At 37.2% G+C, this 15,264-nt stretch overlaps 1 protein-coding gene across 13 annotated transcripts in view; it reads right to left on the minus strand.

The window, feature by feature from the left end:
• LOC106878992 (stress-activated protein kinase JNK) overlaps positions 1 to 15,264 on the minus strand; it is a 130,122-nt gene that overhangs the window by 71,162 nt on the left and 43,696 nt on the right. For 5 of the 13 annotated variants that reach the window (XR_001410582.3, XM_089364069.1, XM_089364070.1 and 2 more), the window contains exon 1: positions 1,811 to 1,958. The exons of 7 other annotated variants lie outside the window; for them this stretch is intronic. Coding sequence is in view for 4 of the 6 variants with exons in the window: in XM_089364069.1 (XP_089220195.1) it covers positions 1,811 to 1,830 (20 nt within the window). In the remaining 2 variants the exon portion in view is untranslated. Of the gene's footprint in view, positions 1 to 1,810; positions 1,959 to 15,264 lie in introns of those variants that run through there. One more of the 13 variants, XR_001410583.3, reaches the window with a different exon arrangement.

The following is a 15,264-nucleotide window of genomic DNA, read 5'->3' on the forward strand; positions in this document are numbered from 1 at the left end:
CTTTTGAATTAGATAACTTCATTAGCAGCATAGTAATTAAGAAGTATACCCAAGATAGGTCATTAAATCAGAAGTGGTGGAAAGAAAAAGGATTTGTATAGTTTTTTTTTAGAAAATAGGCTGACTTCAAATTTTCTCAATTTGAATTTTAAAAAAATATATATTAAGAAAGATAAAAATAAATAATTACAAAAAGAGAAGCAGCAAATTTGCTACCTGGGTAAATAAAATTTACCACTGGGTGGTTAGGGCGAGGTGTTAGATTTATCCCAGTTTAGGAACCCCTGCATAAGGTGATTTTTGAGAGAGAGAGAGAGGGGAGACAAAAAGTAAAGAGAAAGAGAGGAGAGATAGAGGGAGGGAGAAGAGGGAGGGAGGGAGGGAGAAGAGAGAGGGAGGGAGGAGAGAGAGGGAGAGAGAAGAGAGAGGGAGGGAGAGGGAGAGAGAAGAGAGAGGTAGGGAGGGAGAAGAGGGAGGTAGGGAGGGAGAAGAGGGAGGTAGGGAGGGAGAAGAGGGAGGGAGGGAGGAGAGAGAGGGAGAGAGAAGAGAGAGGTAGGGAGGAGACAGAGAGAGAAGACTGAAGAGGGCAGGAGAGGAAAGAGTGGGCAAAAGGTAGGAGAGAGAGAGAGAGAGAGAGAGAGTGAGAGAGAGAAAGAGAGACTAGGGGGTATTACTGCACTGCTTTAGTAGCTACGAACAGTTGTGTCTCTCAAGTCCAGATAACCCATCGAGCAAATACCTCTGAATACCCGACTGATTAGATATGCAAACAGTGAAATATTTGAGGAAGTCGAAACACAGGAAAAGAAAAGAAAAAAACTTGAGGTTCATTTATAGTTGGGTGTGTGTGTGTGTGGATGAAACAATTATTTCCTTTATTATCCTGGAAAATAAAGACATCGTATTTAATTTCCTCCCCCCACCCAATAAAGCTACAGATAACTATCGCATCTCTACTTCACGGTTGACATTAGTAGTGGCATTACTACAGTACAAAGCGCTCATGCTTGATCTGCTAGAAATAACAGCCTATCTCCTTCAAAAACCACACCCAGCTGTCTAAAGAAATTTTAAAAAAAGGTCACATTGGATAGTGTAGTCCTTCGTACACTTGTCTAAAAATAAAATGGAATTGTCATGGATAGGAACATGTTTGCTCATAGGTCTTCTGAATCAGGACTAGTCTAGGACTAAAATAAAACAAGCGGGGGGATGGGGGGATGGTCATTGAGAAAGCAAGGGGTCCCCTATGAAATCGCTAGACTTGCTAAAAATTTCAGGTGAATTAATATATTTCTCATGCTAAAAATACTGCTGTCTCGGAAAAGGAAGGCCATTTTGAATAATGCAGTCTTGGTGGGGAGGAAAGGGGGGAGAGCGAAGTATGAGCTGGTCAAGGGTGGATTGTCTTTGATCCCACAAGGTCTGTTCAGTAAGGGACGCACCCATGTATATCTATAGATGTCTTAAGTACATTTGCATCTAAAACAACTATACAAAAAATATATACATATATGAATTTCCAGAACCATCCGATCTATACAGACAGAAATAAAAATGCATAAGAAGAAGCAAAAAAACAAAAAACAAAACAAAACAAAGAAAAAAAGACAAAAGAAAATTAAATCAAATAAAGGCCTCTTTCCTTCTTTGGCGACACAGTCTGCTAAGAGATGTATGAATGAAACAATCCATACTTTTTTACAGAACAATCATTCGATATACAACAAAAATAAAAGGAAACCCTTGTAAAACAAATAAAAATAAAAATAACCAAACACACATACGACATAAAAAGAGTATTTCCTACCTCATGATTGAATATTTCATTAACGTTTTTACTTATTAATTTTTTCTTTCCTTTTCCTCTTTCTGTTTTTTTTTTTGCTTTGCTTCACATGTAATCTCTGCTGCTAGGATTTATAATGGAAGACAGAACTAAACGGTACGGAACTGTGATGTAGTAGTAGTAGTAGTACTAATAGTAGTAGTAGTAGTAGTAGTAGTAGTCGTTGTAGTAGAAGAAGCAAACTGTATCTGGAGTTGGTTATCTCCCTCCTTTTCTTCAGATGTTGGTGTTGGGATTGCTCCAAGATGAAACTCTCTTACTAATACGGTGGAACAATAAAGACACACATCCAAAGCAATGCGATAGGAGCAATTTTTGCTGACATGTGGCGCTTTCGGCAACTGTCGGTCAACATTTGATGGCACAAATGTCTGGCTGTTAGAGGAGACTTCTCATCAATCAGGAACAACAACGACAATCACTACTATTGCCAACTATTAAACAGCAGTGTAACACATTCACATAAATATATAAATACATACATATACATGTGTATACAGGCATGGCTGCGTGGTTAAGAAGTTTGCTGTGCAACCTGGTGGTTTTAGGTTCAGTTCTGCTGTGCAGCACCAGTCTTCTTCTACTGGTCTAGGCTGACCAATGCCTTGTGAGTGAAAGAAACTGCATAAAACCCTACTGTGTGTGCATGCGAATGAATATATATTTTGCTTGTCACTAGTGATGCTAATATTGGCATCCCCTGTTGACAATATAACTGGTGTCTCTGAACATTGGAATATAAGAAGTACCTTGCAAGAGTAACAAGTGAGGGTTGGTGACAAGAAGAGCATCCAGTTAGACAAATCTTGATTCAAACTCAATTCCTGTCCAAGCCACAGACAAGTCCCTTAATCCCCTGGGGGTTGTTGGGGTGCTGCAGCCATGCAGCGTATCTAAGGTGAGAAAGCCTAGTGGAGCTCATCCCTCTCCAGGCTAAACACATTTCTACAGCTGAGTGGATTGGAGCAACGTGAAATGAAGTGTTCTTGCTCAAGAACACAACACATCACCTGGTCTAAGAATCGAAACCACAATCTTACGATCATGATGCTGACACCCTAACCACTAAGCCACACGCCTCCATGTCCAAGCCATGCCAGCATGGAAAAATGGACATCAAATGAACAAATGAAGATATAATGCTTCCTAAATCTCAAGGAACTTCTAAGAACTTGTATTAGCTCCAGTTTCAAAGCATGAAGTGAATACAAGATAAATATCCCAATGCTCATATCATCTGACCTAGTACTTATACCTGACAGATGAACAGAAGTGATACAAATTGTTTTCTACAGGAGAAGGTAAAAATTTCTTTATTTACTCAGCCACCCTACCTCTACTTATAATTTCACAACATACCTGTCAATCTTCGTACAGTCAGCTGACCAGCTAGAGATCTCCTTCAAATCATACCCTACGGTCTGAGAAGAACATTTGCTGATGTTGCCTGGTGTATGTTATAACTGAGAGAACAAAAAAGTTGAATGATCATTGTTTGGGAGCTTTAGATCATACGTTTAACCGATTAATGCTGATTTGGTGATAATAACAACCTAACAACTTACACAGAGCATATAAGGAACATGTTAGGATTCCTGCTCACCCTAGTCAAGTTTGGTGCAAGTAGAGGCAAAAAGTCTGACTCGATGTAATATCAGACCACCTAGTGATGAGTGCAAAGTGAAGCTGAGACATTCTGGGTGTGTAAGCAGGTAAATCATTTAATTTCACATCATTAATATATCCAGCAAAATAATAGATTGTGCAAATACTCCCCGTGATACACTAAATGTCTTATACTGGGAAACTTGTTTATCTCTACCAGATACCTTTCAAGTCCACAAAGGAGCTTCTACTTGCTAGAAATAGCAACAATTTTCATATTAATGTCTTCAAAACGAAAGACACATGTGGATAATGTAGTTTTGGATACAATGTGTCTGAAAGAATATGGCTAGAATATCACTGACCACATGATATTCTATATTTTTGTATGCTGGTGCCATGTAAAAAGCATTTGTGTTGGTGGCACATAAAAAGCACTCAGGACATTCTGTAAAGTGATTGGCATTAGGAAGGGCACCCAACCATAGAAGTTATGCTAAAATAGACAATTGGTACTTGGGCAGCTCTTTGGCTGACCATCTCCTGTCAAACTGTCCTACCCATGCCTGCAAGGTCAGGGCTGACCTGGGGCTAATATGCAAGAAATGCTCCTTTAGCCTGCCATCGACAAATGTTTTAGAACAGTTTATTTTCACTATTTATCATCTCTACACAACAAATTGGTGGTATGTTGCAACAAAGCAGGCTTTGTAATGTGGTTTCAATTCCTACTTGAAGCCAACTAACTTAACTCTCTTCTTATACCGTTCAAGTTAAGATAGTCGACAGAGATCACTTTTCACTCAAACATGGAACATGGCAAAAGTAAAACCAAATACACAGCCTTCAGCAATGTGATAGTGCCTCATTCATTATTGTCCCTCAGTTGCTATATAAAGAACTATCACATTACAGTATTTAAGCAAGAAATGCAATAGGGAATCAACAAAGTATATTTTCCCTACATTATTTAAACTTCCAAGGCTCAAGCTGGACGGCCCCTCTCAATTGCAATATTTTCTTTACATTCTGTTAGAATCCTAATGTGTTGTCCTAAAACAAACTTCTGATCTGATCTCATGAGGTAAAACTGCAGTTCAAGACAGGCTAAGAGATGTATTAACAGAAGCCAATGCCAATAGTTTCGTCTAACCAAATACAAAGACCCAGTGTTCAGTAATACAACAGTGTTAGTTATGATTTCTCACTTTGGCAGAAGGTTACAAATCAGTTTCCTTTAATCTTATTGATCCTGAAAGGATCAATATGGCCTTTCATGCTGAAAGGATGAAGGGCAATGTTGACTTTGGTACCGGGTTATGAAACCAGAACAGAAGGAGCTGGAAGAAAAATGCCACTAAGCATTTTGTCCAATGCTGCTGGCTCACTGCCTGAATAATGTAATAAGAATAATTCTAGTAAAGAATCAGGATATATCCTAAACTAGAGAATCAGTAAACAGTTGGATTTCTCCATTTTGGCTGAGATTGTATGACTATACCTGTAAAGATGCTATGACATGGCATCTTTACAGGTAGCATAACACTCTGTTTTAGCAACGGTATCACATAATCTCATTAGCTCACCCCAGTGTCTTGCTTAGTTTAACAACCATAAGTAGCTAACTGCTTCCACCATCAGCTGGCAGTCTTCTTCCCTCTCACCACCCTCCGCCCTTCCATACAGCAGCCTGATATTTAGCAGAGAGATCATTTGATGAAGCTGATTCTGAGATTGCACCTTTAACTCACCAACCAGGACTAGTGTGATTGTCTATATTACAAATGTGTGTGTGTGTGTGTGTGAGAGCATTAAAAGTACAGTAGAGAAGTATAATGTAGAATACAGCAGACCATCAATCATGAAGCCAGAGAAACTGAAGCCATTTGCAGTAGTAACAAGAAATTATTATTCAGTAAAATGTTCTATGAAGCACAATGAATGTGAAGTTAACCGTTTTGGTACCAACCACCTGATACTGTCCCGGGTTCTAAGATACAAATTCTCAGTTTTAAAATGATCGAAATTTAAACCTTACAATAAAATTTCATGTTAATTTATATTCCAAATACTTAGTAATGATAAAGTTATTTCAATAAATTCTTCACTATTTTTAAATGATTGAAACAAAACCAGTGTATTTCAACAGGAGTAAGGTAACAAAGGGGTAATCATGTAGTGATAAGTTCTAATCTTACTACAGCAACTGCACTATACCCTTGGTTCTACTCTGTGTTGCTGATGAATTGTGATAAGTTTTGAAATTGTTGACCTATAAGGTATAATTCCTCCACTGCGATCTTAAAATATCCCTTCCCCACCCCAAAAAGTTAATGGAAATAGAAATATTTAGTTATTCTGATTGTAACACTGCATATGATCTGGACATTTATTGCCTGCTAATTAATAGTATCATTTAATGAACAAATGATTTGGATTTGTGAACACAATGTAGGAAATTAACAATTGCGAAAAAAAAAAAAAAAAAAAAAAAGAAAAGAAAAAAAGAGAAGAAAACTGTTACCATGAGAAAACTGCAACACAGGATATTAAAAAGAAATAAGTACGAGTATTAAAATAATGCAGCGTTGGAGTTATTTAGTGGTGAATGTTCCAACAGGTGGAATGAGTTGTTCAATTAAGAAACTAATCCACTTTAGGTAGATCATATCTTTATGAGAATGATAGAAGTTGAAACTTATAGTGAGAGATGCTAAAACATTCTATCTATGCTAGCTATTTTTAGAACTTTAACCTTTTCCTTTACGTAACTAATACTGAATATTTTATCAACTGTAGCTCTAATAATAATTCCTTCACTCTTGTTTTTTTTTGGTTTTTCTTTTTACCATATATTTGTTGAAATAACACTGTGATTGTTTTAATTAATTTGGAAATAATGAAGAATTTATTAAATTAACAGTTGTTATTAAGCTGGTGTTTGGAACATAGCATGAAATGTTTTGATGGATGGTTTTAATTTAGATCACATTAAAACAAGGCGCTTGTATCGTAGGAATTAGGAGGCAGTCCCAAACAGAGTGATAGCAAAAGGGTTAAAGAAGGCTTGAAACTCAGCATTTGTCAATGAATTGAAGATTAGCTTAATTCAGTCTTTACCATATTTCTCATGAAATACTCTTTCAATTAATTTTGAAAATAATGAAAAATTTATTAAAATAACTTGGTTACTATTAAGCTGGTGTTTGGAATATAAATTTCCATGAAATCTTGATGGAAGGTTTTTAACTTGGATCACCTTAAAACAGGGAGCTTGTATCACAGCTCTAGGAGCAGTCCCAGGCAGGTTGGCATCAAAAGGGTTAATTTTATGCCATGCTATTTCTTTGAGGGATGCAATAGTTTGATTAATCACCACTTTTCAATGTTTCTCCAGCCCTTGTCTACAATGGGTGTTATGATCAACCAATTCCTTCAATTTCCCTTCAGGTACACATTACTTTCACCTCTCAGCACACCAACATCTTCTTTGTTTACTCTCAATGTATTCCCTGCTCCAATGCTAGCTGACCAATTCCAGTCATTGTCCTTAAACTCATCAAAATATCCCTATCATGAGAGTCCAGTCTGCTACCAACTTAATATATTTTTTCATTTATCATTTATTCACATCATATCATTCTATTGAAACACCTTTATCTTTTATCTTTCACTTGTTTCAATCACTGGACTGTGGCTATGCTACAGCAACATCTTAAAGGGGTTAGTTGAAGAAATTGACCCCAGTACTGATTTTAAAGTCTGATACTAATTCTATAGGTTTCTTTCACAGAATCATTTAATTACAGGGACGTTAGCAGACCAACACCAGTTGTCAAGGAAGAGAGCAAACACAAACTCTCACACACACATACAGTAGGCTTCCACACAGTTTCTGTCACTCACAAGGCATTGGCTGGTGCGAGTCTATTGTAGTGGACACTTGCCCAAGGTACTGTGAAATGGGACTGAACCTGAAACCACAATGTTGCCAAGTGAGCTTTGAATCATTTACACAACCCAATCATATCTTACAAATATTTACATCGAGAAGCCTGAGAAATGTAAAACTATGTTAATATTTTTCATATGTACCTCTGGGTCTATGATGTAAATTTCCTAATTATAATGATTTCATATTTAAATTTGAAGCTTTTGTGATAATTTCATGGCAAGCACCTCTTGATAAGAAATTATATACCAAACACCATCTTAATAATGACAGAAGTTGTTTTACTAAATCTTTCCAAATTCTTGATTATTTTCAAAATTGAAATACAAGGACTGTGTATTTCATTAGAAATATACTAATGAAAGATGTATTTCATTAGAAATATACTAATGAAAGGTGTATTTGACTAGAAATATACTAATGAAAAGGTTAATGACCTGAGGAGCTGATTTCAGAAGAGTAAATGATAGGATATTAAAAAATACAGCTGAATAGGTACTTTTAACTACCAAAACATATTATTTAGTGAGCTTTCTTACCAAGACCGTCTTTGTTGTTTTGCCTCAGACAGCTATAATCAAAAGACAATCCACTCATGACCAGCCAGTATTTTTCCTAGGTACAATGAATCTAAGATCATATTATCCATCACATATTTCTTTTCCAACACTTAAGGGAAATTTAACTGCTATCTCTAGCAACGTTGGTTGACAATGCATAGGTTCCCCTCACTGGTTTGTGACCAGTTTACGAATTAGCAGGTGTTTTAACTTCAAAAGACATGATCCCAGAATTTACAGTTATATGAATGTGTACCAGAACACTGGGTAGCACTGGCTTTCTTTCAATAAATTACATTCACATGATAATTTTTCCAGTACATATGTACGCATAGATACGAGTTTTTCAAACTGTTATTCCAGTTTAAAGCAATTGTATGATCAAAAACTGAACAATTACAGATACATTTGCAAACACACAAGAGTTTCTTCAGTTATAAAAGTGACTACCTTTAATTAACTCAATTAATTAATTATGTTCAGCTAATGATTGTTTTTGGCCAGCTCTCTTTTAATCAGTGGAGAAAATGAATGAGTTTGTACCATTACTCAGTGTTCGTTTACTACTTCAAATGATGAGCCAAATTTTACTGGCCACCTTTGCCAGCTTGACTACGGAAGGATACAGAGAATGTATCGTAAGTAAAACAATAAAATGTAGAGATAGCACATCGCTGCAAACGATCTAGCAAGTAAACAAGTCAAAGCTCTTACTTAGTCATTACATAACCAGAACTGACCGATACCATTCAATCAATTCCCAGTATCTGTTCTATTTTTCTTTAATAAATTCATATTGCTGTCTTGACCTTCATTTCGACAAACATCTCCTTTCAGTTTAACACATTCAAACAAACATGGCTGCTGTATAAGCAGCAAGTCAAGCAACTTAGACAGAACTGTTGCTTTTGTTGTTAGCTGGTGTGAATGATTATTATGATGTAAATACTGATTTTTATTATTACTGCTGCTGCTGCTGCTGTTGTTATTGTTAACTCCAGTCAGTTTTCCTTGAGCACACTTACACCATAGAGCTAGCTGAATGATTATTCACAAGTAACCCCTAAGCATTGCACCCCAGATATACCATACTTTAACCTGTTCTCGGACTGACCCCCATCAACAAATACTTCGTTATCATCTGTTCATTATCGTCATTTAATGTTTGTTTTACATACTGGTATGGGTTGGATGGGTCGAAAGGAACTGGCAAACCAGAGGATTGCACCAAGCTCCAATGTCTGCTTTGGCATGGTTTTTATGGTTGGATGAATAAAACCTCTTTTGATGGTCACCAGGAGACAATGTGACAAGAGAGGGATTCAAGTTTGTGATGGAGTTTTTTTTATCTAATTGCTTCCCCTAGCAATGCAGTAACTGAATGTCACTCATCCCTGCTATCTCTAAAACAGGGAACACAAACTAGGGAATCTAAATATTGTGACAACAGATATAACACTGATGTATCATCTTGAGAAGGGTGGGCACAAGTTCTCTAACCAAAACTTATTCCTGAATAGACTGAATACCAATTCTTTAAAATTCTAAACCATTACTATACTCAGCAACATTCAGTGCACATATGTGTATATATATATATGTGAGAGTTACAACCAAAAGGTACGAGAGTACTCAATACTTAAACCTATTACTAGGTTGAAGAAAAATTTTGTGCACTGTGTTAAAAAAACGATTTTTTTATGCAAGAATTTATTCAAAAACAACAACAACTATTCTTCAAAATAAAGACCATCATTTCCCACGACCTTCTGCCAACAATCTGCAAGTTTTGGGATTTGGTCAAAGTACCAATCCTTCAGTTTTGAATCAAGAAATTCTTGACAGGCTTCTTCAACTTCGTCGAATGACTTGAATCAGTGACCTTTCACAAAGTGCTGCATTGATCGGAAGAGACCGTAGTCAGATGGAGCAACGTCTGGACTATAGGCACCTGTGCCCACCCTTCTCAAGATGATACATGCATGCAAGAGGAGGCGGAACTAATAGAATACACGGCATTTAAACTCTTTATTTCATCTACTTGGATTCTCAGTTCAAAATCTGTCAGGGTTAAAATATATTGTCACTTCACATCTGGAATTCTACTATGTACAAAAATAGGCCTTGAGTATCTTCTGAAGATATGTGTTGTGGTTGTGTTTTGTATGTGTGCATATAGAGAAACAAGTGTTCAAATATAAAATTAAGTTGATTATTATTATTAATAATAATAATAATAATAATAATACCAACACAAAAACAATGATATTTTATTTATGATATAAAAAACAATGATATTTTATCTATAATGGTATTTTCCAATATAAGGTCACGCATTGTTTAGAGAATTACGTTAACACCAGTATTTAACTGGTACACATTTAATAGACTTTGAAAAAGGGGACAATGCAAAGTTGACTCTTTGGGATTTGAATACAAATCAAGCTAACAAACTAAATACCAGAAAGTATTTTTGTTTCCTACCATTTTTATTTTTTACTAGAGTGACAATGGAACAACAGAAACAATACTACAGTGTCAATCCCTGTCTCTATTCTCTCTTACTCTTATCTTCTTGTACCTTGAGGGTATACCCTGACACCTCGACTGCACCATCCTTTCTCCCTTTCCAGCTAGGGTGGCTATGGATCTTCTCTACAGCCAGACACCTGTTCCTGTCCCTCTATAGTATTTCAACCTCTCAACATCTGGCACAGATCCACCCACCCCAATATTGCACCCCAACTCAGTCAGGAGGTTTTTGTCTTGCAAGTTATTTGGTGACCTCATTAGTGCTGGTATCATGAAGAACCCCCCCCCCCCCCCCCCAAAAAAAACATCAGGTATGCCCTGTAAAATGATTGGCATCAGGAAGAGCCCTCAGCTGTAGAAACAATGTGAAAACAGCGGCTGGAACTGAATGCAGTGCCCTGGCTTGTCAGTTTCTGTTGACCCATTCAACCCATGCCATGGTATAGGGATGTTAAATGATTTTTATTTACTTTTCAGTTCGAATGTTTACCTTGCCTTTTGTCCTTCTGGTATAATAGTGAATTAATACTGGAATCAATTAGGTTGCTACACTCTCACATTCTTTCTTTCAATTTAGAAATATTTTTATTAAGATTAAAAAGGGTTACAGCAAATCTCTAGTTGAACATGAAGCAAAAAAACAAAAAACAAAAAAACTAAATGAAAGTCTTTGTAAGTAAACTAAAAGGAACTAATTGGCTGACAGAATAAACCACCACCACCACCCTCCTCATAAAACACCCACATTACCTGAGACACCCCACTCCATAAAAGCTGGAGCTATTAAGTCCACAAATGCTGTAGGTGAGCAAACATTTAAGAAACTCTAGGTTCATTCAGAAGAAAAAGAAGCAATGTTAGTAAAGTCTAAGAGTTGAACTGACACCAAAGACTGCAGTAAGAGTGTAATGAAAGGTCAGCTGGTTTAGTTTGGGGGAGGTGGTAGAAAGAGACAGGAAATATATCAAGGTGTCCATGAGAGTGTGAGTGAGTGAGTGTGTGTGTGTGTGTGTGTGTGTGTGTGTGTGTGTGTGTGTGTGTGTGTGTGTGTGTGTTTCTGGTGTAATTATACACATGGTGGTGGTGGAAGAGCTGGAATTGGGGGGGAGTTGTGTACTACAGGCGGTTGTTCCAAGTACTTTTGAGATAGGAGATTTAACAGAGTAGTGGTGTTAACTCTTTTACATATACATTTGCATGCACTACACATATTTATATACACTATATATGTATATATACATAAATTTATTAATATATATATATATATATATGTATATATATATATATATATATATATATATATTTATACACACACACATTTATCCTCATACTTGCATACACACACTGAAGCACGCTCATTATTATAAGTGTGTGTGTGTGTGTGTGTGTGTGTGTGTGACATACATGGTCTAGTGGTCAGAATGTAGGGCTCACCATTGTAAGGTTGTGGGTTCAATTCCTGGGTTGGGTGGAATGTTGTGTCCTTCAGCAAGGCTCTTTATTTCACACTGCTTCAAGCTACTCAGCTGAAAATGAGTACCAGCTGAGTGGTGGTGCAGCCCACTCACCCTCAAGCAGTCATATCGTTGATGCTCTGTTGGGTAACCCAACTGGGAGGGCCGAGAGGGTGCCTCTGTTTGATTGCAACTACATAGCAACCTAAAACAATTTAGCAAAAGTGCTGTACAGACATGTTGTTTGCTTGCAAGTTACAGCTATGGTTTCATGCACAGACACATGCACCAATTCAAAACCCTCAAAGAGAATATCTAAGGTCAGGCTATCTAAGGTCATGACGATACATGTAAATACACTCTTTTACCTGTTTCAGTCATTTGACTGTGGCCATACTGGAGCACCGTCTTTAGTCGAGCAAATCAACCCCAGGACATATTCTTTGTAAGCCTAGTACTTATTCTATCAGTCTCTTTTGCTGAACTGCTAAGTTACGGGGACGTAAACACACCAGCATCGGTTGTCAAGCGATGTTGGTGGGGGACAAATACAGACGCACAAACATATACACACGCATACATATGTATATATATGTATATATATACATATATACGACGGGCTTCATTCAGTTTCCGTCTACCAAATCCACTCACAAGGCTTTGGTCGGCCCGAGGCTTTTAGTAGAAGACACTGGCCCAAGGTGTCACACAGTGGGACTGAACCTGGAACCACATGGTTGGTAAGCAAGCTACTTACCACACAGCCACTCCTACGCCTACACTGAGTTTAAATAAAATCTATAGCTATTGTCCTTTGATGATAGGTTTGAATTAGTGAATGTAGTTATAGTGAATACAAGAAAATGGACGAACAAAACCATTGGTCAGAGTTTCACTTCATATGTGTAATCAATGCTATCGTTACTTATGTCACCAAATGTTTTGTTTACAATAACCTTGAGCAAATCCACATTCTTAAAGAAAAGACAGAAATGGCTGATCTAGATTTTCCAGATTAATTTCATTAACTGTACAGGCAAGATATGAATAAAGTTTTACAAAATTATAGTTTATTGAGGCAGATTGTCTATGGCTGGATGCCCATCCTGTCACCAACCCTCCCGTCTCCAAGCAAGGTAATATTTCCCCATGGTCAGACATGTTTACACAGAGTATTACAAATGGATGCTGCTGCTTTATGACAGCTACACTCATTTAAAACCACCACGTGATAAGACAAAGAGATACAAACATACACACACTCACAATAGGCTTCTTTCAGTTTCCATCTACCATAACTACCCAGAAAGCTTTGGTTGACCAGGGACTATAGTAAGAAGCACTTACTCAAGGTTCCACATATATGTGTGTATGTGTGTATATATATATTAACAAATAATTTATTTTTAATTTAGGTTCAAGGTTAGCAATTTTGAAGGGAGGACCAAAACCATAAGCCCCTGTACTTGATTGGTACTTCATGTCCATTGTACAAAAAAAATTCTGCCAGCTCAGTCTTAATAATAATAATAATTATAATAATAATAATAATAATAGTAATGATAGTTTCAAATTTTGGCACACGGGCCACCAATTCTGAGGAGGGGGTAAGTCAATTGCACCGACTCCAGTACTCAACTGGTACTTATTTTATCAACCCCAAAAGGATGAAAGGCAAGGTCAACCCTGGCGGAATTTGAACTCAGACCATAAAGACAGACGAAATGCTACTAAGCATTTTTGCCCAGCTTGCTGCCTCAATAATAATAATTTTTTTTGACTCGGCACACTACCTATGTTTTGTAGGAGAAGGATTGAAGTTGCTTAGCTTGGACCCTAGAAATAAAAGGTATATTCAACTGTGGCAGAACTTGAATTCAAAATGTAGCAAAACTACATACTGTAAAGTATTAAGCGTCAGGTGCTGCCCCAAGATATGGTTATTGCTAGTAGTTGAATAGTGTTGGTAATGGTAGTAGTAATACTAACAGCAGCAGCAGCAGTAGTAGTAGTAATAATAGTAGATTTACAGCTTTGTTGCAAGACTTCAAATTCTGAGGAAGAAGTATAGTTTGATTTAATCTGTCACAGTATATGACTGGTACCTTGTGTTATTACCTGCTTCACCACCATCTCCCTCTCTGTATCTGAACTGAGAATGAAGAAGGGGGTGGGAGGGGAGGACACAGAAACACTGCAGAGCATTCATTCAGTCCGATGCCCCACTATTGCAGTCACTTTATAACAACGACGACGACAACAACAAGCTCGGTGGTGAGACAAAACTGCTCATTTACAATAGTTAAGTGCGGGACATTACAATTCATCAGATGCAGTTAGGAAGAAACAAGCTTAGCAGCCCAGGGTCTTCATTGTTCCAGCGACAAACAAACAAACAAACAAACAAAAAACTCAGCATATAGAAACATTATTTCATGTCCTATTCATACACACACATACACACACACAAAGCAAACTGTAAGCTTACTACTCAGTTCTCAGTACAAATGACTGGCAGAGCAACTAGAAAATGACAAGAGAGAAAAAAGACTCAAAGACTAGATGCACTGTGACAAGCCTGTTGTTGGTGCTGCTGTTACTGCTGCTGTTAACTACTACTACTACTACTACTACTGCTGCTGCAACTGCTGCTACTACACTGATGCTATTTAAGAATGAGGAGGAGGAGTTGGTCTGCAAAACAACAAGAAAGTCGATCTGTCGGTGGTAAAAGCTATTGATTAACAGAAACTGTTTCAGCGTAGGGCTTTCGACGGATGCCAGTCAGGCACAACCGAGCTCTGAGATGAGTTGTAATTTTTATGGGTACATATGGGATGGTAGAAAGAAGAGGAGAGGAAGCAACAAGTACTTTGCAAAAAAGAAAGAAAGAAAGAAATATGTGGTGGTGGTGGTGGCAGTGGTGGTGATAAGAAACAGTAACAAAGAAAAGTAAGCATAAAACAAAATGAAGACAAAATTGTCGACAACGACAAGAGAATTATGTTAATATATTAGAGGTTAAGAAGGAATTTATCTCAGGAAAATAAAAATATGAATTGAAGAGATAGAAATTAAAAAGTGCTTAGCATCCATTAGATAAATTACATCTATAAAGACAATATATTGTGCATTTGTGCGACTGCATACAGATTTGTGCAGGTGTATGTAAGCATGTGTGTGCCTGAGCGCTTCTGTATGTGTGAATGTATACATATATGCATGCGCACACATGTGTGAAGGTAGATGCTTCTAAATGCATGCTTTAATAATGTGATGCAAATAAAAAACAACAACAAAAAAAAGAGAAAC

The sequence above is a fragment of the Octopus bimaculoides genome, chromosome 16, assembly GCF_046866305.1.
Source record: "Octopus bimaculoides isolate indiv1 chromosome 16, ASM4686630v1, whole genome shotgun sequence".
Lineage (NCBI taxonomy): Eukaryota > Metazoa > Mollusca > Cephalopoda > Octopoda > Octopodidae > Octopus > Octopus bimaculoides.